Raw genomic sequence first — 27,523 nt, 5'->3', positions numbered from 1 at the left:
CCTAATTGTAAACTTTAAATGCTTCTTCAGTAGCTGTTTGTTACGTTTGATACTTCTGCCCATAATCGATATTCGTTCAGTGGGTATTTTGCAGAATGCACGTGGTCATCGGTATGTTCTTATCTGATTATACGCTGTATTTTGTATTTAATAAACCAGGTCTTGAACCGAGTGAGCATGTAAACAAATACATGCTAGTCGTGGATATGTAAGTCAAGGTATATCATTATCTGAGCTGAAAGGATGCGTTTTGTAATTCAGGTATTTTGTTACTTTAGCTACCACAACAAGCCTCATTTCCGCTCAGGGCAGTGTAAAAATGAAGAAAATTATATTTCAAAAAATATATATGATGGAGTTGTACAATGGTTATTGATTTAGTTTGTTTTTGTATTCGCTTTCGGTATCTTTTTTCTGATTTCCTTTTAGATTTCTCTTTAACACGTCTGAGACTGGTTTACGCACATACGGGACGAAACGGTGACGTTAGACGGGCATAAGCAGAAAAAAAAACGAAAAAGAAGCAATTAAGAGTGCTCCTTTAATGGAGTCTGCCTCGACCAAATCCTTTAGTAATATAAAAGTACGCCATTTGACACATCGAAAACCAGGAAAGCAGAAAATGTTAATACTTTATTCAAATGAAAATATTCTAGGACACGTTAGTCATTTAAACTTTCCTTCACATATACATTAGTAGCGGCAAACTGTCAAGAAATATCTTGTTAAAAAAGATCAACGCAACCCTGATAAAGGAGGTAAAATCTCATCATGATAACATGTTTTGGTGAGTTTGAATCATTTAAAAACATGTCTTTTTAGTTATTCAGGAACTTTAAAATTTTGAATGTTCAGTTACATTATTTCGCTAATATATTATCGGTATTATGTGGTTTTACATATGAACCAACCAGAATGAGGGGAGTGTAGAACAGGTCCCAATATCACTAAGATACTTAACTCTCAATCCATATAACAGCAAAGCATACATGTTTCCCTCCTTTTAAAACTGCATTTCGTCATAAATAACGTCATCATTTATGCATCATCACAGAACAACATTTTCTGTTTGAGCAATTGCTCAAGTACATATTTACTCTTGAATTAGTTTTGTTTATAATATTAACGATCTGATTTATGAACATATTCAATAAGATATTATTGTTTATTTTAAAACGAGTTAAAAACAATTGTTTTGTTGTGGTTCAATGAGTTGACACCAAAAATGAGGATTGACCGATGTATTTGTGTGACACTAGGTACCAAAGATAAACCATTGAGATCACCGCCAGGAGCCAATATTGAAAACAACTTCGTATTATCAGCAGTTTAAGTAACAGGGATGGAATTGGAATTCTATTTTCTCAGCGATTGTGCCGATATTAGCTTGGAATATGCAACATAGCGCTAATCACTGCCCAACTGTATCTTGATTTCGAATAGAAAGTGGTTATAAGAGCATCGTTGTTTCTAATGAGAAAACTGATATACTTAGGATAGTTATGTTAACTGTTTGCTTATTATTACTGTCGAAATGGAGAATATTGTTTTTTAAACAAATGTCAACAATATTCAAAGCGACACCGATAAGAATGCGTATGGTATTAAAGTATCTCAGATATTTCTTAACTAACAAGTGATTAACACTTGTATATTATACTTATTTGATAGAAAGGAATTAACTTCGTCATAATATTTAATGATAAGCCACGCCAAAAATGATGATCAACGCACCTATTTCCAGAAAAATGCAAATTGTATTATTATTTTTATCGCTCCTGTTTTCACAAATAAAAACATTTGCCGAAAACGCTTGGCTTGTAAGCCATGCTGCTTCAAATGTAAAAAAATATTTTTTTGTCTATGACAACTTCCAGAAGACATAAGTACTTCTGACTGAAATATATATATATATATATATATATATATATATATATATATATATATATATATATATATATATATATATATATATATATATATATTATTATTATTAAAGAATTAATTATAAAGTTTGTGTGGGTTTTTCCGTTCAGCAACATAAAGTTATAATTGCTTAATTAGGTATCATTATTTATAAATTCAATTGTTTTTGAAAAGATGGTTTCACCTTCGCCCTGGAGATTTTAACCTTGATTTGAATAAATCACTATTTAGATTAAAGATTGAGTCCGTATGTCAACAATTCAATCTCTCACAAAACATCCGTGACTCAATTTACCGAAACCTCAGACTCTCTTCTCGACTTATTCTTAGTTTCATCATCAGCTATTGTTTAAAATGTGGTGTAGGGGAACCATTCCTGGATCAGTTAGTTCGTTACCACTGCCTACCTATTGCATATTGAAATTTGGCAAAACGGTCGGATCAACATTTAAACGGAAAGTCTGGAAATTTTCACATGGGGACTCTGTCGAACAGCGATCGCTTGTGTCATCTTTTGAGTGGAATTCATGTTTTCGCACTCGTAACCCACAGTGGTTTCATAATGAAATTCGTAAGTTACTCCATAAAAGATGAAGAACATAAATAAATGTGCAAGATGCTCGAACAATGAACACCACTAGCGAGCTGATACGCAATCATGCAAACCATATCTTAAGAACTGCCAAGCAAACATATTATGAAACACTTGTTTCACTACTACGGGATATTACCTTCTCCTCAACCAAATTTTGGAAAACTATTAAAAACAAGAGGACCATGATTGCCATAACTCTGTGATAAAGCATTAATAAAAATGTTGCAGTTTCAGAGATTTTTTAAAAGCAAAACAGTAAGTCGGCCATTTTGTTGTTGTTGTTGTTGATCTCAATGCCTTGTTGTATTTTTGTAGAGGGTCATGCAATGAAGCTTCCTGTAAGGTTTCAGTGAATATGGCCTGGTAGTTTCAGAGGAGATGTTTTTTTAAAGCAAAACAGGAAGTTGGCCGGATTGTTGTTGTTGTTGTTGATCAATCGTGACCCCTTGAGGTATTTTTGTAGAAGGTTACCTAAGGAAGCTTCCTGTAAAGTTTCATTGAATTTGGACTGGTGGTTTTAGAGGAGATGTTTTTTTAAAGCAAAACATTTTGATGTTGTTGATCAATCGTGACCCCTTGTTGTATTTTTGTAGAGGGTCACACAAGAAAGCTTTCTGTAAAGTTTCATTGTATTTGGAGTGGTAGTTCAAGAGGAAATGTGTTATAAAGCAAAACAGAAAGTTGGCCATTTTGTTGTTGTGTTTGATCAATCGTGACCCCTTGTTGTATTTTTGTAGAGGGTCACTCAATGGAGCTTCCTGTAAGGTTTCATTGAAATTGGACAGTTAGTTTCAGAGGAGATGTTTTGAAAGCAAAACTGAAAGTCAGCCATTTTGTTGTTGTTGCTTTTGTTGTTGCTGTTGATCAATCGTGACACCTTGTTGTATAGTATATTTGTAGAGGGCCACCAAAGGAAGCTTCCTGTAAAGTTTCATTGAATTTGGACTGGTAGTTTCAGGGGAGATGTTTTTTTAAAGCAAAACAGGAAGTCGGCCATTTTGTTGCTGTTGTTGTTGATCAATCGTGACCCTTGTTGTATTTTTGTACAAGGTTATCCAAGGCGGTTTCATATAAAGTTTCATTGAATTTGGACTGGTAGTTTTAGAGGAGTTGATTTTTTAGAGCAAAACAGGGAGTTGGCCATTTTGTTGTTGTTATTGTGGATCAATCGTGAACCCTTGTTGTATTTTTGTAGAGTGTCACCCAGGGAAGCTTCATGTAAAGTTTCATTGAATTTGGAGTGTTAGTTTCAGAAGAGATATTTTTTAAAGAAAAAAAAGGAAGTCAGATATTTTGTTGTTGCTGTTCTTGTTCTTGTTGATCAATCGTTACATCTTGTTGTATTTTTGTAGAGGGTCACCCAAGGAAGCTTCCTGTAAAGTTTCATTTAATTTGGACTGGTAGTTTCAGAGACGATGCTTTTTAAAGCAAGACAGGAAGTCGGCCATTTTGTGGTTGTTGTTGTTGTGGTTGTTTTATACGAATATTTTAAAACCAGTGTTCCGGTTTTGATCAAGCTATTGCATTTGTTTTTCAACACTATCCTTAATAAGAGGACGTTTCCTAAGTCATGGGCTAACGGGGCTATTATTCCCATATATAAGAAAGGAGATCTTTCGGACCCTAACAATTACAGGGGGATTACACTAATCAGTTGCTTTGCAAAGTTGTTCACCGGTATATTAAATGAAAGGCTTAAGAAGTGGGCGATGGAGTACGATGTTCTCACGGATGCACAATTTGGTTTTAAGAACAATTGTAGTACGGTAGATCCCATATTTATATTACAATCATTCATTCAAAGACAGTTAAACTCTAAATAAAAAGAGGTTTTATTGTTGTTTTGTGGACTTTAAAAAGGCATATGACAGTATAAGTAGGAGCCGGCTATGGTATAAACTAATCAAATCAGGCGTCGATTGTAAATTACTGGCCCTCTTACGCTCAATGTACGAGGAAGTGAAGCTTTGTGTCAAACATATTGGGACATAGTCTGATTTCCTTGATAGTAATGTCGGAGGGGGAAATAACTTCCCCGATTTGTTTCTCACTGTTTTTAAATGATATAGAGTTACATATCCAACAACGAACTTATGCCGGGATCTCTCTGGATAAAATAAATATATTGCTGTTGTTGTTTGCATACGATGCTGTGTTAATGTCAGAGTCGCAAGAAGGCCTCCAGATGCCATTAGATAACTTACAAACATACTGTGATCGCTGGAATCTAACTGTAAATGTTGAAAACACTAAAATTGTTGTATTTAGAAAAGGCAGTAGATTGTCACAAAATATTGAATGGAAATATAAAGGTGTTGTTGCAGAAATCGTTAATTCCTTCAATTATCTTGGTGTTGTTTTCTCATCTGGTGGCTCATTTGCTCAAGCAGCTAAAACTTTAGCTGGCAAAGCTATAAGGTCTATGAATAGTTTATTTGGGGTTATAAAAGATACACTCGCCCCTGTCCATATTCTTTTTAATCTGTTTGGTGCATATGTTATGTCTATACTTAATTATGGATCTGAGGTATGGGGATTTGGTAAGTATGAATGTTTGGAAAGAGTGCAAAAAAGGTTTTGTAAATGTATCCTCAAAGTGAAAAGGTCGACAAATACTCTTTCGCTATATAGCGAGCTGGGCCGGTTCCCATTGTATATTGAAAGACACATGCGATGCATTAAATATTTTGTTAAATTGTTTACATGCAAATCTAATAATTGTATTTTAAGAAGTTCATTTTAAAGGAAGTGAGTGAAGTAGAACTAAATCCTGTTGGTATAAATTGGGCCACGAATGTTCGAGATGTATTACAACGCTCAGGTTTTAATGATGTTTGGTTATTCCCCGAATCAGTGAATATGTCTGCATTTGTACCTCTGCTTAGAAATAGATTACGAGATATTTATATTTCAGAATGGAGAGTGGGTATGGATAGCTGTAGTTCATTAAATACATATAAAGAATTTAAATGTAATTACCAAGTTTCTAATTATATTTCTTTATTAGACAATATCAAATACAGATAAGTGCTTGCACAATTACGGCTATATTCCCATAGGTTAAATATTGAAGTTGGCCGACATAATGGTATTGCAAGACATGACGAGTACCATTTCGTTTCAAGATGTCCACGGTATGCTGATATTCGTAGAAGGTATTTGCCAAATTACTATTCAAGACACCCTAGTATGGAAAAATGTATTATTCTACTGCAAAGAGATGATAAATCTCTTCTGGTTAAACTAGCGATTTATTGTTTAAAAGCTTTCAAAGAAAGAAATGATTATGATTGAATACATATATGCTTTTTCTAGAAATATTTATATCCTTGTACTGGATGTTATTCCATGTGTTTTGTATATGTCTTAAGATTAGTTGTATTTATACTGTTATCTTTGCTCTTATAACTATTTAGCACCGTTATCAAACCACTTAATTCTTTTAAAGTACCATTGCCTAACATTTGCCTAAACGTGGAGAGTAGAGAGTGAACACTCTCACAGGTATTTATAGGCGAGATGAAAGCCGTTTTTGTTTGTTTTTGTATCTATCACTATATATAGAAATTGAATAATGATTCATGCATTTATTCATCTATTTATTGTTTATTTGTATGTGTATGCGTATTGTGTATGTTGTGTGATGTGACGATGAGCTGTTTATATTCTTAAGTCAAAATAAATTTTCTGTTCTGTTCTGTTAATCAATCGTGATCCCTTGCTGTTGTTTTTTGTAGAGGGACACCCAAGGAAGCTTACTGTGAAGTTTCATTGAATTTGGCCAGGTTGTTTCAGAGGAGATGTTTTTTAAGCAATTGTTGACGGACGGACGGACGACGGACAAAAACCGATCACAATAGCTCACCATGAGCACTTGGTGCACTGGTGAGCTAAAAAACGAAAATTGCATGTACTTGATAGATACATGCTAATCTTATGCAAGAAAAAAGGCTAGTGTGAAATAATTTTGTTTAGTATTACAAACTTGTCCATGTACATAGAGATTAACAACAATCAAAAGACCTTTAAAACGGGCAAAATAAAATAAAACATAAAATAAAATATGGATAGAATTGCCCCTTCGTATCGATACGTATCACTTGTGTTCCGTATCGCGATATATCAGTTTATCGATTGTATCGCACATTCTTAGTCAAGTGCCATTACTCTGCACTTAGTGTAGCCACACACAAAATCCTAACTACACAATTTAACATGTTGCCTAACAATCCTGTAAAGAATTATTACTCCGGCTAAAAATCAGGCTAAATATCTTTTGGCTATACGCCCGATACAATATATTGTGATGGACTGACGGAAGTAAGGACGAACTGACAGACGTACGATAGCAAAATTTAAATCCCCGTTGTAAGAGTAGGGACATTAACAACCAAAGGTTGTAAATTGACAAATATTATATACAATTTTTGCATTCATATGCGATTATATTTCTGCAAAAAAAGCAAATAAAAAAATTACATGTTGAGATTATTAATTAAAATGTCTGATCAATGAAGGACGATTCACTTTAAAACGTTCATAGGTTATCATCAGGGCAGCAGAAAAACAACAGCATTAAAGCCCAAGCGAATAACAATGCCCGTCTGTATTTCTGGTTTGAGGTACTGGTAACGTTTGTACTAACTCTCACGCGAATATATTGTGCGGGTTTGTAGAAACGACAAAGGTTAAGTTTTGTGCATGGCAACTTAGTTATGACAAATAACCAAACTTCAACATTTATTCTTCGACACCAAACAATTTCCTCAATCGATCAAAGAGCAGACCTCGACAAACACCAAATTCAGTCTGAGCAAATTCACTTGTGACACATGATTGCGCTGTCGTTACTCTACTGTTAAATTGCATGGTCTCAACTTTTGTCTTCGAGAAACTGACAAGCAAAATATTTCTAACGCAAAAACGTACTCCGCTGTAATGTTGCATTACACGCTCAATTCGATATTGAGCTTTGACCTCACTCCTGCCGATGACATGGTAATTTGAACGTAATGTTATTAAGTCAGTCACAACAAAATGCAACACTTATATCGAGGATGCTTCCGTGTTGCATTTTCCTTTTCAGAATTCTCTATGCATAGCGTAGGCCCGGCATATTTTCGACATGTCACCATAGAAGACGTAATCCTGTTTGACCATCGTATCTTTACGGACCAACTCCAGGCAAACAAAGTCAATATTCGCTTTCGGAATATACAACACGATGTCGAAATTGCTCGGTATCTAAATGAAATAAAATACCATGTAATAAACATCTTTGTTCACCTTGTATCGAGAATCACAAGACTTTGGAGACAAATACATTTGCTTATAATTATTTCAGTTTAGATAAATTGTTTTTTCTTACATTTACTACATTATTACTGGACATAGACACATTTTGTTGAATAAAGCTGAATGGAGGGGCAAAACATCCTAAAGCACTAAATTAACTAGCAAGTTTTTGAATAAAACAATGTCTTATAAGTGCAGTTCGTTTTCTACAACCAAAGGCCTTACAAAGCAAAATTACATTATATTTTCCTTTGAAGCTTCCGAAGAGAGCTGCTTATACCACTTCAAAATATTTTAGAGGGATATTCTCCCCCAATTGTATGGTTGAAGGTGAGAAGTAACCAGAAGTAACCAATGATGGACATACAATTTGTATACTTGAACTGGGGATGAACCAACACAGAGGTCATCAAATGGTCATGACCAACCTGCATACCAGGTATGAAATTCTTTGGTCCAAGTATGAAGTTCCTGGGTGCAAGCGTTCTTAGGTTTTTGAGTAGAAATGAAAAGTAACGTACGGACTGGTGACCATCAAATCTGTTTTCACCTGAAGGTCACTGTTACATTGACATCTACTTCTCACAACCAACTAGCATAACAATTTTAAAGTTCCTGGGCTCTAACATCCTTTAGTTATAGAGCAGAAACCCTTTATTCAAGTCAAGGTCACCTTGATCTTGACCTTTTGGCCTCAAAATCAATAGGGGTCATCTACTGTACGGATTTTGCAAAGGGTCAATAACTACAGTTAAACTCAGAAGTAGTTGTGAAACCTGCACAACATATATCTGCTGTGATAATGTAATTAATGAACAAAGTTTTAAAATACGATTTAAAATAATAAGTGTGATATTTACACTTTTTCCAAAACATTTAATCTATTCCTTAACCTAATTGTTTATTTTTTTCGCTTATCTACAAGTATAGGCCAAGATATTCTTAAGAAGATGCAACATCAAAATACCTCGGTACACCTCAGGTGTCGAGCAATATCAACAAGGACGGAGGCTCCACCATCGCTGCCAAAAATGAAAGGATGTGAGCAAAAATCCTCACCATTCATTATTAGGATATGTCTTTTATTGTCATCGTCCTGAAGCAGAAATAGTCCAGGGAAAATAAAAAATGGGGGAAAAATGCACAGATTTATTTTGGTAGATTTGTGTCTTATCAGACTCTCATTTAACATACTAAAAGAATAGAACAATCACATTTTGCAAAATGTGATTTTGGGGTAAAATGTTTGAAAAATTAAATAAAAGTGAGAATTTCTGGAATTGCCGACAGCTGTGCCCAATTTTGCAATAAAATAACCAGAATTACAGTATGTAACAGATATTATAATACACCGAAATTTAAGAAACACCGTAATTTGAGAAATATGATTTTTGGGGTAAAATGTTTGAAAAACAAAAGATGTTGGCCCCCCACCCCCCCTCCCCCCCACCGAGCGCCATATTGTCAGGATTATTTGGACAATTGAATGAAATTATAATGCATGGACTGAAATGAAAGCTGATTTGACATTGACAGGGATGATAACAGAGCCAAGCTGCCAATCCTGAAAATGTCTGCTTGGGGTTCAGGGGGCCGCTCCAGGCCCCCGATGGGTCCAGGGCAAAGCCCTGGTGGGGGACAAGGGGGGCGAAGCCCCCCGAAGCTTTCCGTATTTCAGGGATTCTAATACTCTTTTTTTGCCTTAGAACAGTGTTCAAGGAGTACACCTTTCGGTTTAGTAGATATAATTATGTTCAACACGAGACATCCACAATCAGAACAATTATCAGGTATCTTTGCAGTGAAGTTAACACCTTTGTCTTTAAACAAAGTTTAATTTACTTTTTTTTTACCTGAAGTCACGGGCATTAAGACATATACCTGACATTTTGGTTCAGTTGTCCACTTCCCATAAAACTCAACTGGCTATGATCAAATGCCTGTGTATGAACAGTATACACTGTGGGATGTTTGATTTATAATAATGAACAACATATCAATTATCATGCTTGCAAATGTTTATTGTAAAAGTGTTATTTATTCAATTTTTATGCATCATAAGAGTATTTATTCCATTTTCTGCACATTTGATTGGAACATAATGTTATTAATTAATATATATATTATTCCAAGTAATATCCAAACGGGACTTAAATGCTTTGGCAGCGTAGCCGTTGTGGACATGGTGGACTTTGACACATTCTGGTCCCCAAGCCAGATTTTTCCCCTCATGGTGTTACACGAGTCCTGTAGCATACAAACTAGATTGTCCCACGGCAGTTCAAGTCTCTCAAACAGGGTTTCAAATTCCATAAAAATTGATTCAGAATCAGCCCTTGTGATTTTTAAGGAGGCCAAATGTCTCAACACTATTTCTTTCTCTATAGCAGAAAAATAGCTGCAACAGTTTTCTCATTGTTTGTGTTTGTTGACTTGTCTTAGTTGAAACAAAACCGAGATCCATTAACCCCTCCACATGTTCATCATTGAAATGGCTAGCCACTCCTTAGTCATCTTGTATGATGTTGTACACCTTTGAAGTTTTAATTCACTGAGAGCTTTTGTATATTTGGCAAGTGTCTTAAGTAAGACACACTACTGTGGTGCCAGGGAGCATGTTCAGCCATAAATCCAAGTATCATGGCCTCTGGATTGAATTGTCAGTCAATGACAGGAACAACTGGATGCACTGGCTGAGGTGTCTGTTCATCCCTGACTTTTGTAACTATCAACATACCTGGAAATACAAATTACAACTATAGAATTTAAATCTCACTCAAACTGGGTCCTCAAGAAGTTTTGTTGAACTGTCTCAAATAGAAAAAAAAATGACTGCCTCTACGTAATATATATTACTACTACAAAATATTTATTCATTTTTTTTTTTTAATTTTAACCAAACCAATTTTCATTTGAACCATAAAGGTCAACAGCCACTTCTTATTGAGAACAATGCTTCAAACATTATGAGAATAATAAAGAAACGGTTTACAGCGTAAACTTCCATCGGCCAAATAAAATTTGTAAAATAAAAATCGCTTATTATGACACAATCCGAATCGGGATGTCCGAAATAATGCTACATGCGCAAAATTCATTCTCAGTTTGATCACTTTCTATTAACTTAAAAAGAAACGTTTCCGGAATTTCTCTTCAAAATAAATGGCAAATATACCCTTGAAATCGACGAATCGTTGTTTTTTGAAGTTGGTGGTGGTCGTTTTTTCCCGATTATCAAATACCCATTTATTCGTCTTCGTCGTCTGTCATATCCGGATACGACCATCCGGATACTGTCTTCTGGTCCCATCGGTAATTTCCGTAATCACCGGATCGTATAGCTCGATTGCCAAGACGTAATTAGGTTCTTTAATTTCCGGCTTTACGCTTCCGGAAAACTCACCTTTCGTACCCATATTGTTCGAACTGAGCTCGAATCGCTCCCTGTACCCCCCCTAGAAAAAAACTCAACGGATTTACATTAATCTCAAAATCGATCCGTGAGGCCTTCAATCCGGAATTCCGGATTAATGCGGAAGTTTATCATCCCCTGCATTGACATTGGATGCCTTCGAGGCAGTTTTAAGATTATGACCATTCAAAGTGTGAAAACAATAAGTACATTTTTTTAATCATGTTCAGAAGATGACTGATATTTGCAGATAAAAGTGTGTCCGCTTAGCAGCAGGGAATAAGTAAATATGACAAAACTTTAATGATGAATATGACTTATGACCATGACCTTTGACTCTATAACCTTAAAATCCATAGGGGTCACCCTGGGTGCAGGCATTGTTGACTTATCACTCAAACAACATTTCGCATTTAAGGTCACTGTGACCTTGACCTTAAAACCAATAGGGGTCATCTACTGGTCAGGCCCAGCCTCCATGACACGTTCGATGACCATAAGCCCAGAAATTGTCGAGTTTGCCTTAAAGGTCACTGTGACCTTGACCTTTGACCCATAAAATTAATAGGGGTCATCTACTGGTCAGGCCCAACCTCCAAGTCAAGTTTGAGGGCCATGGGTGCAGGCATTGTTGAGTTATCTCTCAGACAATCTTTTATCATTCAAGGTCACTCTGACCTTGACCTTTGGCCTGATGACCCCCAAAATCAATAGGGGTCATCTATTGGTCAGGCCCAACCTCCAAGTCAAGTTTGAGGGCCATGGGTGCAGGCATTGTTGAGTTATCTCTCGGACAACCTTTTATCATTCAAGGTCACTCTGACCTTGACCTTTGGCCTGATGACCCCCAAAATCAATAGGGGTCATCTACTGGTCAGGCCCAACCTCCAAGTCAAGTTTGAGGGCCATGGGTGCAGGCACTGTCGAGTTATCACTCAGACAACCTTTTATCATTCAAGGTCACTGTGACCTTTGACCCCTAAATTCAGTACACATCATCTAATGGTCAGGCCAAGCCTCCATGTCAAGTTTGATGATCATAGGTCTAGGCATTATTGAGATATCACTGGAAGAAGCTTTGTTTACTTTTTCGCATTAAAGGTCACTGTGACTTTGAACTTTGACCTGATGACCCCCAAAATCAATAGGGGTCATCTACTGGTCATGCCCAACCTCCAAGTCAAGTTTGAGGGCCATGGGTGCAGGCACTGTCGAGTTATCACTCAGACAACCTTTTATCATTCAAGGTCACTGCGACCTTTGACCCCTAAAATCAGTACGCATCATCTAATGGTCAGGCCAAGCCTCCATGTCAAGTTTGATGATCATAGGTATAGGCATTATTGAGATATCACTGGGAGAAGCTTTGTTTACTTTTTCGCATTAAAGGTCACTGTGACTTTGAACTTTGGCCTGATGACCCCCAAAATCAATAGGGTTCATCTACTGGTCAGGCCCAACCTTCATGACAAGTTTGATGAGCATAGGTCCAAGAATTGTCGAGTTTGCCTTCAAGGTCACTGTGACCTTGACCTTTGACCCCTAAAATCAATAGGGGTCATCTACTGGTCAGACCCAACCTCCAAGTCAAGTTTGAGGGACATGGATGCAAGGCATTGTCAAGTTATCACTCGGACAACCTTTTATCATTCAACGTCACTGTGATCTTGACCTTTGTCCTGATGACCCTCAAAATCTCTATGGGTCATCTACTGGTCAGGCCCAGCCTCCATGTCAAGATTGATGACCAAATGTCTAGGCATTGTTCAGCTATCACTCGGACATGCTTTGAAATTATTTTAGCATTTAAGGTCACTGTGACCTTGACCTTTGACCTGATGACCCCTCAAATCAATAGGGGTCATCTACTGGTCAGGTCCAACCTTAATGTCAAGTTTGATGACCATACATCAAGGAATTGTTGAGTTACCACTCGGACAAGCTTTGGTCTACCAACGGACCGACTGACCGACCGACATGTACAATGCAATATACCCTCTTCTTCGAAGGGGAGCATAATAAATGAAACTGAGAATTCCTGGAATTTGCCAATAACCTTGTCATTTATTTTGCAATACAATTACCAGAATTACTGTATCAAATAGATATTATACAACTGTAAATCATACATAAAGAACAGAAACTACGTAATTTTGTGACATGTGATTTTAGGGTTAATTTGTTCGGAAAATTAAATGAAAATGAGAATTTCTGGAATTTGCCAATAACTGTGTCCAATTTTGCAATGAAATAACCATAATTACTGTATGTTATAGATATTCTAATACAGTTTAATATACCGAAATTTAAGGAACACTGTATTTTGTGAAGTATAATTTTTGAGTTAAAATGTTTAAAAAAATAAATGAAAATGAGAATTTCTGGAATTTGCCAATAACTTTGTCAAATTTTGCAAGAAAATCAGCAGAATTGTTGTATAAAATAGATATCATGTAACATTATAATATACCTAAAGAATAGAAACTACGTAATTTAGTGAAATGTAATTTTGGGGTAAGATGTTTGGAAAATTAAATGAGAATGAGAATTTCTGGAATTTGCTGATTACTTTGTCAAATTTTGCAATAAATTACCAGAATTATCATAGATGTATTTAATATATATTATACTACAGTATAATATACTTAAGGTTTGGAAACTACGTATTGTGTGAAATGTGAGTTTTGGTGTAAAATGTTTGAAAAATTAAATAAAAATGAGACTTTCTGGAATTTTCCAAGAATTGTGTCAATTATTGCAATACAATTTCAAGAATTACTATAATTGATAGATATTATAGTACAGTATAACAAACCTTAAGTATAGAAACACTGTAGAGTGAACAATGAATAAAAGCCCCAAATAAGTATTTTTTTTTTATATTTCATGCTTTATACTTAAAGTGAATTTGAACATATTTTGTAACATATGTATCATTGGTTATGCAAAACAATGTGTCCTTTGCAGTCCTGAACTTTTAAAAATGCCTGCAAACTGTAATACCTAATACATAGTACTTCATAATCACTCTTATCCCGGGAATGTCATTCCATTAGCACAACGTTGTCTTTTTTTCTAAACGTGAATTCTTTCAAAATTTTGCCAAACACTCTAGCTACCACATTTTCACCAATCTGTTTTGCCTCATCAGCATTACTCTCATATGATGCAACACCAATGGTTATACTGTTCGTATCTGCTTCACATTTTCTTTCTTGCAAGTGCAGTGTAACAAGCTTCTATCTTCGTTTATGTCAGAGCATGAAGGTCACGACAGAATCCATACATCATTTTAAATCTTATTCATACCCCGACCCCTTGTCAAACCTCCAACACTTTCAGACTTCACATAAACATCTGTTCACTCCACATCTGCTCAATACCTAAGTCCTCATGATTAAATATCATGTAGTTTATTATAGTTCAGCGGTCTAAATCATTAATATCTATATGATATTTAATTGAGTTACATATTTTCTAACATATCTGCCTATTATCATGTTTTATTAAACAATTGTTAATAGGCTATTGTATCACTTGTGACCCATAATATCTGATAATACGTCCGATTATTTGTGTCTATATCATATTTCGGTTTATATCAGTGTCATTGGTTTGCTGCGAAAATGCGCAGTTATCAAACATTGTATGACGTTAACTTTTCTTCCTTTCTATGATTGATTATTTTATCTAATATGACGAATATTTTTTAACAATAATATTAATAATAATAATAAACGTATTTATGTCATTTTTTATATGATGTTTTAGTATTAGCAAAGACCAGAAATTTCAACTTCTGTTTATATTTTTAACGTGTTTCTCTGAATGTGAAATTTCATTTATTATGACTTTGGCAATTCAAGTAATTATCATCTTCATTTATAGTTATAACACTTTAGCAAAATAATCACCTTTCTCATTTCTCAATTGAATACAGTTATTTAGGAACCTTTTCAGCTCAATTTCGTCCAGTTATTGGCAATGTCCTGAAATTCCCACTTAAATTATTTTATTTTAAAGATTTTTACCAAAACTCATATTTCTCAATAGATGATGTGTCAATATATATAAGATTTGTTATGGTGCTGTATAATAAGTATTTAACAAAGTTATTCTGATACATTTATTGCTAAATAAAATTTTGATATTCGTACTTTTGTTAACATTTTTTTAAATTTTACCCAAATATCACATTTCACTATATACACAAATATGCAGAAATCATTTCTGTGGATTTCCCCCCATTTATTTGCATTTTTAGTCACTGGATTAAAACAGATAATGAAAAAGATATGGCCCGGACAAAAAAGTTTAATTAGACATTACTTTTGATTGCTATTACCTCGATAATGCGAAAAGACGACAGCACACGGAGTGACTTTTCAAACTTGCCAAGTTCTACATCAAACAAAGAAACAAGGTCACGTACAAGTCCAATGTATATTCCGGAATTCTGAAACATATTTTAGAATATTACTCTAGAAAATAGAATATTACTCTTAATTTCGAGCTTGTATTAGCGCATTGAAGGGAACGTCATTTAAATGTAATCAAAACATTTAACCTCAGGCCTTTTACATGCAAATTGGCAGAATGCAGTGGGAAAGGGATCACGGTATTTCCTAAGCCCATGCTCGTCTGTTTATTACTTCAGTCCAAAAAGGACCGTAACTCGACAAATAAATATTAAGCCAGATTAATTAAGTTTCATTCAAACATCTTTTAAGGTTTTTGGGTTAAATCAAAGTTGTTGTTTTTTAAGTAGACACTGACGATGCCAATACACCACGCCAAGGCTTTTATAGTACATTTAGTTTTTGGGAATCGCAATACCTCATAAAAAGACCTCATAAAATGCGTGTGCTTGAGAGCTAATCGTATGGCGTTCAAGAGATGCCTGCTTTTGATATTGAATGGATATTGGCAACTAAGTGCGAGTATAGTGTTAATATTTTGCTCACACGTTTGGCAAGTACCTAGGAGACAAATGTTACATTGTCATGAGCATACTTGTGATATTGTTTGAGTAAAGCAAAGCCATTCTTTGGTAAAATAACTCACAACATGTTTTTGTAACCGGTATAGGTAAAGTTGATTTTTGAGCTTCGGACATCGGACTTGGAACAGGACGATCATATTTTTAAATATCTCTTCAAAGTAATTTAAACATTCTGCAACAATATTGACAAAATTTTAATCCAAAGGGTTTCACGCCAAACGGTTTTATACACGTTTATGTACAAAGCGGGCTTTGATAACACATTTGTTCCTGACCATTTTATGGGCCCCATTCCCCATGCTAAAACTTATTTCCCCCCAACTTTGAAAATAAAACTCCCATTTTAAGTTTTTAAGAGAAGCAAACAAAAAATTACCTCCAATTGTTGTATGAAAGAGTGTGTGTAATCTATAAGGATCCAACTTCATCACATGTTTTTCATTACCCTTCTATCATTTCTATGTGAAATATGAGTTCGTAATGTTAGTAATAAGGTAAGTAGGTTCGCTCTATAACTTTTTGGTTACGAACACTTTGTATTAACTGGGAACGAATGCATGATTATTTTTATCGAATGACTTATCCGAATATTGAAGAAATTTATTTATTTTTCAGATAAAAGGTTCGACTCTACATTTCTTAGTAGAGCATAACGACGTCAATGACAAGTTATAGAACACAAGTTTAATATAAAAAATAGGCAACGGTTATATTACACTCAACACAACCAAAGGCATATAATAAAATGGAATTTTGACAAAATATAATTCATAGATCAATATTTAAACCTGACAACAAATTATAAATAAAGCTGTTATAGGGGTGTTAATTACTCAACACGCCGCCTGGAAACAGAAACTGTCAGCTATTTCAGAAATTGGGCCATAACTCTGTCAAACATTACTGGAGTGCAACTAAAATTAAGATAAACCTGTATTTTATAGTGTTAAACATGTGAACCAAAAAGTAATCAAATCCATTTAACGCCCCAGACACGAACAAAGGGACTATTACTTCGTCAGTACTTGTAAACAAAGTCATCCTGCTTTTAATGGTGACAAGCATGAATTGTGAACCAAAACTATTTAAATCCGTCGACCATGCCATAAGTGGTTCTGATTTGCAAATTTAAAATTGAACAAAAACGCCGCAATGCGACGAAATCAGGTTTTCAATGACTGACAGAAGAACTTCAGCCTGTGTCTGTTTTCTATTTTTAGTAACAAATACCTTCACCCTAGGGTTCCGAAATGCAATCCCATGGAAGGTCTCCATAAACTCTTCCATCATACCAAGTTTGGTCAAGATATGTTGACCCAAACTAAAGTTATTCAGTTTGAACTGTTTTTCTTTTCTATTTTTAGTAACAGTGACCTTGACCTTGACTCTAGGGACCCCAAATGATATCCCAAAAGGTCTCCATTAAATCTTCCTTTATACCAAGTTCAAGATATGTCAACCCCAGCAAGAGTTATTCAGATACAACCGTTTTTGTTTTTTTTTAGTAACAGTGACCTTGACCTTGGGGACCACAAACGCAATTCTATGAAAGGTATCTATAAACTCTTCCGTTATACCATGTTGGGTCGAGATATACAATGACCTTTACTCAAGTTATTCAGTCTCAACCGTTTTTCTATTTTTAGTTACAGAGACCTTGACCTGATTCTAGGGACCCAAAAAGCAACCCCGTGAAAGGTATCCATAAACACTTCCTATAGACCAAGTTTGGTCAAGATATGTCAAACCTTAATTTCAGTTAGGTTTGACATATCTTGACCAAACTTGCTCAAAAGGAAGGTTTCACTATGTGAAAACCTTGTTAAAAAGGGACATACCTGCGTCAATATCTAGGGGTCAATAACCAGTTTAATTTGACTAGCATTCGGATGATTCCATAGTATTAAATATTGTCTAAAAGTCATTCAAAACTTAAGTCGAACTTGATCTGTGTTTTAAAGTATTAAACCTGAGTACCAAAACTAATTAACCATTAGCCATTGTCAGAACATCGCACTTCCGGAAACAATTAAGTTAAAAAGAGGCCGTCATTTCGTCAAAATGTAAGGGTTTGTGATCTCAGTCGTTATTTTATGGTGATTAACATGTGTAACAAGTAACAAGTATTTGTAAACCCTTTCATGCGTGACCATCCGAACAAGACCGACAGACGGTCCGACCGCCATATCAACCGACGGGCATGCTCTTTTATTTGTAAGAATATAATAATAATGACTTAATAGAGTAAATGTTCAGACCATCAATAAAATTAGAAATATTCACTCTCTACATAAACAATATAACAGGGCATTTACAAACCTGAGCTTGGTGTATGCTTTGTTTGATCTTCTCCAAATTGTTATGTAAGTCTGACTTTATTTTTTGAGCATTGTCCACTATGTCTTTAAGCTTTTTCCCGGTGACACAAGTCTAAAAAAGAGATGAATATGTTTTAAAGTATTTCAAAGGAATTGAGAAATCACAACTATAAATAATTTTACTTTAACAAAGGCTGTGGTAGGACAGCGCACTTGAATATATGCTGCCTAGTGAAATTCTCCATAAACTCTTCCTTTATTCTAGGTTTTGTCGCAATATGTCAACCCTAACTAAAGATATTCAGTACCAACCATTCTTCTTTTTAGTGATAGTAAAAACTCTTCCATCATATTAAGTTTGGTCACAATATGGCAAACTTATCTAAAATTATTCGATACCATATGTGAGTTTAAGGTCACCCTTCCGCTGGTCCGCTCGAAAAACGACGTTTGTCATTCTAATAACTGGGTTTTCTTTGAGAAAACCTTGTTAAGAATATAAAAATGTGCCTGTCAAAAACCCCGCCACCCCCCCCCCCCAACCCCCCAAAAAGAAGGAAAAAAACAGTAAAAAAAAACAAGGTTAATCAACCAAGGGACATAATTTGCATAAATGTTAGAAGAAGTTATGTTCCCTTATATGTGCGATTTCTACTGTGTAAAATATGTCGATCAAGGGCCATTATTTAGTTTAAACTTATTTATTTTACAACGATTGTGAAACAAGCTTTTGCAACTTATATTAATCACTCTCGTTGGCACGATGTTGCGCGAGAGTGTTGTCTTGTGTTGTGGGGGAAACCGGAGTACACGGAGAAAACCAACTTGTCCGACTTGGTGACCACAAACCAAAGTCACTTGCGCACAGGCCGGGAATCCAACCCGGGTCGCTTAGGTGAGAAGCGAGTGCACTTACCACTGTGCTAAACCGGACAACCTGAATGAAAGGGCCATTATTTGTACTAAGGAAAATATCTAGTTATCTTAGCAAAATGAGTGATGGTCGTTATCAACTGTGTCAAGTATTAAACCAATTGAATGAAGGGTAAAGAAGTATTTTGTGAAAATCTCTACTTAAAATTAAAATTTTAACCAAAGTTTTTAAATCAATCAGGGGCCATAGTTTGTATTACAAATAAAATGGTGTTAATAACCTTACTATTAAATGATCGTTAATAATTGTGTGAAGTATAAAATCAATTCAATTAAGGGTAAAGAAGTTCTTGGTAAAATGCAAATTTGCCCTAAAACTTTAACCTGACATGTGCCTTTAAACTTTTTTCTTAGTAACTAAGCCAATCAGGGGGGTATAATTTGTATTTCGGATAAAATGGAGTTCTGTTACATCATTGTGTGATGATCATGAACAGCTGTGTGAAGTATTAAGTGAATTGAGTGAAGAGTATTGGAGTTCAAGTGAAAATGCCAACTTGCTCTCGAACTTGACCCGCACGCCGACGCTCATGCCGGGGCAAATAGTCAAGCCCCATATTCAAAGTGTCGAGCCAAATACCACTCATGTGCCAGTATGTGTGTATGTGTGTGTGAGTGCAATTGTGTGCGTGTTTGAAACAGCATTTTTTTGTCAATTGTAGTAAGGTTAAAATACATCCGTTTTGCTATTAATTGGAAATATCATCTGTCTCTAAAGCAATCTGACATCTTCATTGCAAATGATCTAGATTTCCAAAAAATGCGCAGCCGGGAATCTTATCCAGGCCTATACATTGTTGATCAAGTATGCTATCTGCTTTACCCTCACGACAAAATGCCATTTTCGTGCAAAAATTAACTTTTAAACCTACAATAATACTAGATAATGATTTTTTGAAAAAGCACTTGTCTCCCTCGATGTGGACATGATTTTTTTACTTTTGAACTGGAGGCGAACAAACTTAGGGCTCATCTTCTGCTTATGACTAACCTGCATTAACCAAGTATTTAGTTCCTGGGTCCAAGAATAAGAATGAAGTTCCTGTGTCCAGGCGATATTGAGTTATTGACCGGAAAGAAGTGTGTTGTAAGGACAAATTGTTTTCAACCGAAAGACATCGGGACCTTTACATTCTGACCTCAAAATCTATAGGGGTCATCATATAATCAAAATCAACTAGCAAACCAAGTATGAAGTTCCTTTGCCCAAGCATTCTTAAGTTATTCTGCGCATAACCGTTACTTCACCAAAAAGGTCATCTTCACTTTTGACCTACTGGCCAAATAATCAAACTGGCATTCCATTTATAAAGTTTATAACCTCACCGCCACTGCGACCTATATCGCCTCAAAAACAATAGGGGTCATTAACCTATCATGACCCACTGGCATTTCAAGTATGAAGTTCCTTGGTTCTTATGTTCTTAATTTATTAATGAAAACTGTTTTCCCCCGTAATGTCACAGCAACCTTGATATTTGACCTTACGGATCCAAAAATCAATAGGTCATCTTCAAATCATGACCAGCTGGCATATCAGGTATAAAGTTCCTGGGTGCAAGCGTTCTTCAGAAATTCAACGCGAAACCTTTTTTCCACCTGAAGGTCACCTTGACCTTTAAACTATTGATCTCAAAATCAATAGAGGTCATCAAATAGTCATGACTTACTGGCATTCCAAGTATGAAGATCCTGGGTGCAAGCGTTCTAAAGTTATTAAGCGGAAACCGTTTTTTTTTTTCACCTCAAGATTACCGCGACCTCGACCTTTGACCTTCTGATCTCAAAGTCAATAGACGTCATCTTCTTGTCATGACCAAATTGCATTCCAAGTATAAAGTTCCTGGGTGCAAGCGTTCTTAAGTTATTGAGCGGAAACAAATTTCCAGCTTAAGGTGACCGCCAATGTATGGTTTTTCACCTGAAAGTCACCGCGACCTTGACCTTCTGATCTCACAAATCAATAGGGTCCATCTACTGGTCATGATCAACCAGCATGCTAAGTATTCTACGGCCTTACTGACTGACTGACAAACAGACTGGTAAAAACAATATGTCTCTCCCATTCATTTGGGGATACATACTTAACCATTTCCCCTCATTGGCAAAATTACTAAGTGTTGCAAATTATTTTAAACTGTAATGTAACAATAGAGGCATGTTGATTTCAGAATCAACGTAACTGTTTAAAAAAATCCTGCAATCATTAAGGATCAACTCAATGTCAAACTTGTAGTTAAGCAATTTATAATAAATTATAAATGGATGCAAACACTATTAAACTCAAAATAAATCTCACTATTAAACTCCTTCTGTAATGTCTATTTTACACATAATAAGCCATATTATGCAAAACTTACGTGAATCTACACACTCCAAGATAGTAACTATTTTTAACTTCCATAACAGCAATATATCCTATCTCTGTATAATCTTCCCTAGCTCAATCATTGCAATTTTGACTATTTGAGGGACCTGCATGTTGAGGATCTGGCAGGTTTTTGAAACCAACCGAGCTATTATAGAAATCTAGCAACTATTTAAGTCTGGAAAAGATCAGATCATAAATAGTTTATGGTGTTCAGAAGCTCAATTATTGCAATTCTGACAATTCCAAGGGCCATAATCCTTTCATGCATGGACGGATCTGGCTGGTTTTCGAAAGAACCCAAAGGTCTTATGAATATTAGGCTACTGAATAAATATGGTAAACGTCAGATAATAAATGAAGATTTTATCGTGTTTAGAAGTTCAATTATTGCAAATATGAATTCATTCAAGGGCCATAATCCCATCACATTGACGGATCATGCTGTCTTCAAAGGATCAGGGCTCTTAAAATATCTAGCTACTGAATAAGTTTGGTAGACTTTGAATAAAAGATGAAGTCTTCATCGCGTTTATTAGCAATTGTTTACTGACATACTGACAGACTGGCTGACTGTCTGACTGACGAATGACGGACACTGCGTCTTTGGCAAGTATAGCTAAATTGGTTGAAACGCGATTCGGACCTAGAACAGAGAGATACATTATTTCTCTTTAAATCATCTCCTCTACCTAAAGAGACACACCCTCTGAAACGTCGCTCTTCATAGCCACAATGTGCGAAATTAACCTTTTTTTGACTTGGTAGCCAATGGGGCTGAAGACTTTGAGATTTCTGTAGCCCGAGTCAGATTTCAATGGCCCACCAATTTAAAGAATGATTTGAAAAATGTACACTATCTTTTTATTCTGTTTGAAATGCAAGTATGGTGGTTGGGTGGTCCTGTGTTGCCAGGGTATGGGAGGCTGCAGCTGATTTGATGGAGGGGTGCTGGTTCTGTCAACCTGTGTTGCATGAGGGAGTGTTGGTGTAGGGGGGGATGAAGGTCCTTTCAACAATAGTCCAAATAAACAAATAAACAGCCGCTTCAGAGTCTTTGACGATTTTTGATTTGGCGATGAATATCCAAATTCTTAAAAAGTTCCCTAAACACGCATTATTGTGGCTACTGTCAACATAATAGTATGCTGCTTGCGATGCTTGTGACAGAATTTTACTAACATCTATTAATTTTCATATTCTTGGGTAACTACATAATCCAAGTTTATTTAAAAACAAGAGCTGTCACAGTATGTGACGAATGCCCCCGAATGTGACATTGACCTATGAACAAGGTCAGTACATGAAAAGTTGATCTTGCCTTTACATATCAAATACATATGGCAAGTTATTTTAAATTGCCTCTGAACATAAAAAAATACCACCCATATTTGACAACCTACACTCTTATGACCTTATATTCAGCATTCCATTGTGAATAAACACTAAGTGTATCTTTCACCTTAGAGCTAGGGACATGGGTCTTGCGCGCGACACGTCTTCTAGGTATGCCGAACACATGTGGCAAGTTATTTTAAAATCTGTCCATACAAGGGAAAGTTACAGCCCGGACACGACAACCTATACTCTATGTCCTTATATGCAGCACTCCATTGTGAATAAACACTAAGTGTGACCTTGACCTTAGAAGCAGGGACACGGGTCTTGCACGCGACACGTCGTCTTGGTATGTGGAACACATGTGGCAAGTTATTTTAAAATCTGTCCATACAAGGGAAAGTTACAGCCCGGACACGAGTTATTGAGCCGGACACACGGACGGACGGAAGGACGGACGGGCGGATAGACGGACGGTGCGATTTTAATAAACCCCAACAACATCCAAACTTTAATATCTCACTAAATCAAAAGAAGTATTGACAGGCTGAAATATGATTTCCGTCAAAATAATTATTTTCAAGCAGTATAGAGTTGCAAAACAAGGGAGATCACTACATCAAAAAAAACATTCGTACCGATAAGAAATTATCTGGAAGTCGGTAAACATTGTTGAGGTAAACATTGACCTATCATATTTAAAACCAACAAGCCTGATGATTGTATCGCCACTCAGGCTATATTAAAGAATTTCGTAGCCCGGGTCATATTTCCGTCGCGTCGCTTCAGGTGATTGGGCTGAAGTTTATTTCGCACACTGTTAAGACAGCATATATATATGATTGGTCTAAGATATATAGGTCAAACCAAAAATAATCCATTATGGATCTGCTTGAAGTTAAAAAATTGTTACACTTTAAAAATTCCATTTGCCCGGCCGGCTTATATACATTTATGAAATCAAGACACCGATATATAAGTAGGTTTACTTACAACACCACCGAATTTCGAAGTCCTGGGAAACAGCCCGACTCTGCCAGTCCGCAGTCCTGTATACGACCGTAGCGTAACGTCAAGCAGTTGTTTGGAGTTCCATACGTGGAGTAGATCGTTTGTATTTGTAAGGTCTGATGGCAATGTTCCGTTCTTTACGCTCAGAACATCCGCATACCCAGCATAGGCGTTTTCCCAGTCACTGCCTATTTATTATACATATTGATATAATATAATTTTCACAAACGCAAACTGATTCACTTAGGCTTACAAGAACATAGTTCCAAATATCACATGTTTCCAAAAATTATATAAGTATTATTGTATACATGAATATAACATGGGTTATCGATACTAAATACTGGCATGTATGATTAACATTTGATACAATCTTTCTCCTAGAAATATTCAGAAAGTAATATTCAAAATTTTGTAAGTTTATTCTGCTTACGTATTCACTTATCTTTAAAAACGTTCTTCTTTAGTAAGTAATATTAAAACTCACTAAGCCATTTCCTAAACACGTCAGTCCTGATGCTGTCTAGAGTTGCGAAAAAGTTCAGGTCGACATGGACAAGATTCTCATTGAGGTTCTCACGGACAATCTTCAGCTGCATACTGACAGTACTTTTGCTACTGAATGAAAAGATTTCTTCATTGGTAGCATATGGCACAATGCACCCAGTTGGCTGTTGGTTTCCCATTTTTTTCATGTGCTTCCGTACATTTGCAAAAATCTTATCGATTTTCAGGTAATCTTTCTTCTCACATTTTTGCCAATATTTGATACATAGTTTACAGTCTTCATTCTTCAATTTCTCAGTCAGTAAACATTTATGTTTTCTTAGGATTGCGCCTAAGAGAAAAGAAGTGAACATGCTATAGTCCGTTCCATCCCCAGCAGATGACTCCTGGTCGGGTCTTGAGGAACAGTATTGTATAATTTGAACCCCAGTAGGGAGAGGAGTAAAAGGTAAAGTTAAGATAGGGGGGTGGCAGCAGTCAAAAAATATATAGATTTTCCTCAGTTGCTTTTTCTTTAGCATCTTCTTCAGCATATCACTTAAATGCTGAATGCACATGTACTCTTTCAGTTCTTTGTTTAATTGCAGACCTTTGTCCTTGTCTCCGTGTCCCGAGAAGTATAGAATCAAAGTGTCAATCCCAGATGATTCATTGACTTCATCTAATGCCGCCCCAAGTTGTGCCATCGAGGATTTCGCAGCACTTGGTTTTATCTGGCTATTCTTCAGCTTTCTGAAGTCATTCAAAACAAACTGTGTCAGTCATCATCACAAGCTGAAGTTCATAAAACTGGTGATTGATCTTGTATTTAATATTGTTTGTTTTACTATTCAGAATATTGGAAGTTTAAAATATCATTATTGGCATCTTTTAATAAAAAATCATTTACCGCACACAAACTGTATGATGGGCTTTTCCACAAAGGATTTCCAAAAAGTCTGTTGCATCTTTTTCATATATTTTCTGCCCAGCGCCATCCCCAGCGATGCTTATGCATGCAGTGTTATGCCCTATTGAAAAAGGTAGAAACACGCGGATTTGTTTGGACTAAAAATGTGCATTATCAAAAAAAGCTCAAAATTGAAATCTAGAAATGGTTCGAGGCAGAAGACTTTCATGGTAAATTACGTGTTAAGAACAGCAAAATTGTCATGTCGACTCCTGTATACATTTCTAGTTCAAAACTTCGTTTATTTTGGTGTTATAAACAAAACCAAAAATTTGTAGTAGGTCTTACTATTAATTTCATTTTCAATGTAAGTCATACCAAAAAAGATCACTGTCGAAGAGTTTGTTTCAAGTAACATATTCGATAAATGTTTCACAATATTACCTCCAATCTTAGGCTTGCACTTATTACATGAGTGACACTTCACTGGATTCAGGTAATTGCTCTTGACACACTGCATGCACAGCTTAATATTTGTCTTACAAGACAGCTCATGCTCTACCATATCCTCATTGTCTTTTGATGCTGAAATGGTTAAATATCTTGTATACGTAACATATAGATATTTGGTTTCATAACCGCTCTATATCCTTTACAGCAAAATTCTTGCAATTTAACATAACAGAATCACACTGTGTTTACCTTTGTTGACCAAACACATCTCACACATAGCGGAGTCTGATTCATTCGGCATTACACCAGATGCAGTATTCCTATAACCATCGTGACGCACCAAATCCTTAAATCATCCATTATAATTCATCTTACATATGCGTAAAATCGTTCATTTAACATTACTTTCAATAATTTGAAATGCTTGTAGAACAACATGAATAAATTATTAAGATTATCTTTTGCCCAATATTTATTTTTCAGCATAATATCAGTAATACAACAGAAACTACAGGGACAAGTCTAGTAGCCGTAACTTCAACAAAGACAAAGCTAAGACCTAACAATAAAGACTATGATGTTTTTAATTAAAGAATTTTGGACTCAGTCTCTCTTAGGGCAATAATTATTACAATTTATAATTAAGTTCACCTCCAGAGTATCGTATTCTTTCTCAAATTTAAATGTTTCCTTTCCTTCAGGTGCCCAAGACGAGATGCAATTTTTAGCTATTTTTTCGATAGACGAAGCCCTTTTAGAATCAGACGTTGTCTTCCATTTGCTCTGTATAAAAGTAGAGATAGACTCTTAAAATGAGAAAATCATAAAATGTAAATTAAACTTCAACTAGAAATGTGTCCATAGGACACGGATGCCCCCACTTCGATTTTTTGTCACAGAAAATAAGCCATAATGATTATTCAGGATAATCTGAGGGCCCTAACTCCTAAATGATTAAAGCGATTTCCATGGCTATCGAACTTGATCAAGATATTATGGTCACAAACATGTGTTAAAAGTTTGGTGAGGATTGGACAAACAGTTTTCAAGAATTAGATCGGAAACAATCTTCGGGACGTATTTTTCAAGTCTTTTTTTGCAAATAAAGGGCCGTAACTCCTAAATGACAAAAGCGATTTCCATGGCTATCGAACTTGATCAAGATATTATGGTCACAATCATGTATGTAAAGTTTGGTGAGGATTGGACACATACTTTTCAAGAATTAGATTGGAAACATATATTTTTGAAGTATTTTTGGCAAAAAAGGGCCGTAACTCCTAAATGACTAAAGCGATTTCCATGACTATCGAACTTGATCAAGATATTATGGTCACAAACATGTGTTTAAAGTTTGGTGAGGATTGGACAAACGGTTTTCAAGAATTAGATCGGAAACAATCTTCGGGAATTTTTGGCAAAAAAGGGCCGTAACTCCTAAATGACTAAAGCGATTTCCATGACTATCGAACTTGA

At 35.7% G+C, this 27,523-nt stretch overlaps 1 protein-coding gene across 1 annotated transcript in view; it reads right to left on the bottom strand.

The window, feature by feature from the left end:
* Positions 1 to 7,248: 7,248 nt before the first annotated feature.
* The window catches only part of LOC128205556 (uncharacterized), a 59,223-nt gene continuing 38,948 nt past the window's right edge, over positions 7,249 to 27,523 (bottom strand). Inside the window, exons 12-21 of the mRNA XM_052907287.1 lie at positions 26,699 to 26,830; positions 26,297 to 26,393; positions 26,039 to 26,179; positions 25,595 to 25,715; positions 24,686 to 25,437; positions 24,181 to 24,386; positions 18,550 to 18,660; positions 15,574 to 15,684; positions 8,784 to 8,912; positions 7,249 to 7,765 (exon numbers count right to left, since the gene is read on the bottom strand). Of these exons, the coding sequence (XP_052763247.1) occupies positions 7,604 to 7,765; positions 8,784 to 8,912; positions 15,574 to 15,684; positions 18,550 to 18,660; positions 24,181 to 24,386; positions 24,686 to 25,437; positions 25,595 to 25,715; positions 26,039 to 26,179; positions 26,297 to 26,393; positions 26,699 to 26,830 (1,962 nt within the window). The 3' untranslated portion in view covers positions 7,249 to 7,603. The remainder of the gene's footprint in view (positions 7,766 to 8,783; positions 8,913 to 15,573; positions 15,685 to 18,549; positions 18,661 to 24,180; positions 24,387 to 24,685; positions 25,438 to 25,594; positions 25,716 to 26,038; positions 26,180 to 26,296; positions 26,394 to 26,698; positions 26,831 to 27,523) is intronic.

This window comes from Mya arenaria, chromosome 10 (assembly GCF_026914265.1).
Source record: "Mya arenaria isolate MELC-2E11 chromosome 10, ASM2691426v1".
Taxonomy (NCBI): Eukaryota; Metazoa; Mollusca; class Bivalvia; order Myida; family Myidae; genus Mya; species Mya arenaria.
This window is presented reverse-complemented; position numbering and strand designations above follow the sequence as displayed.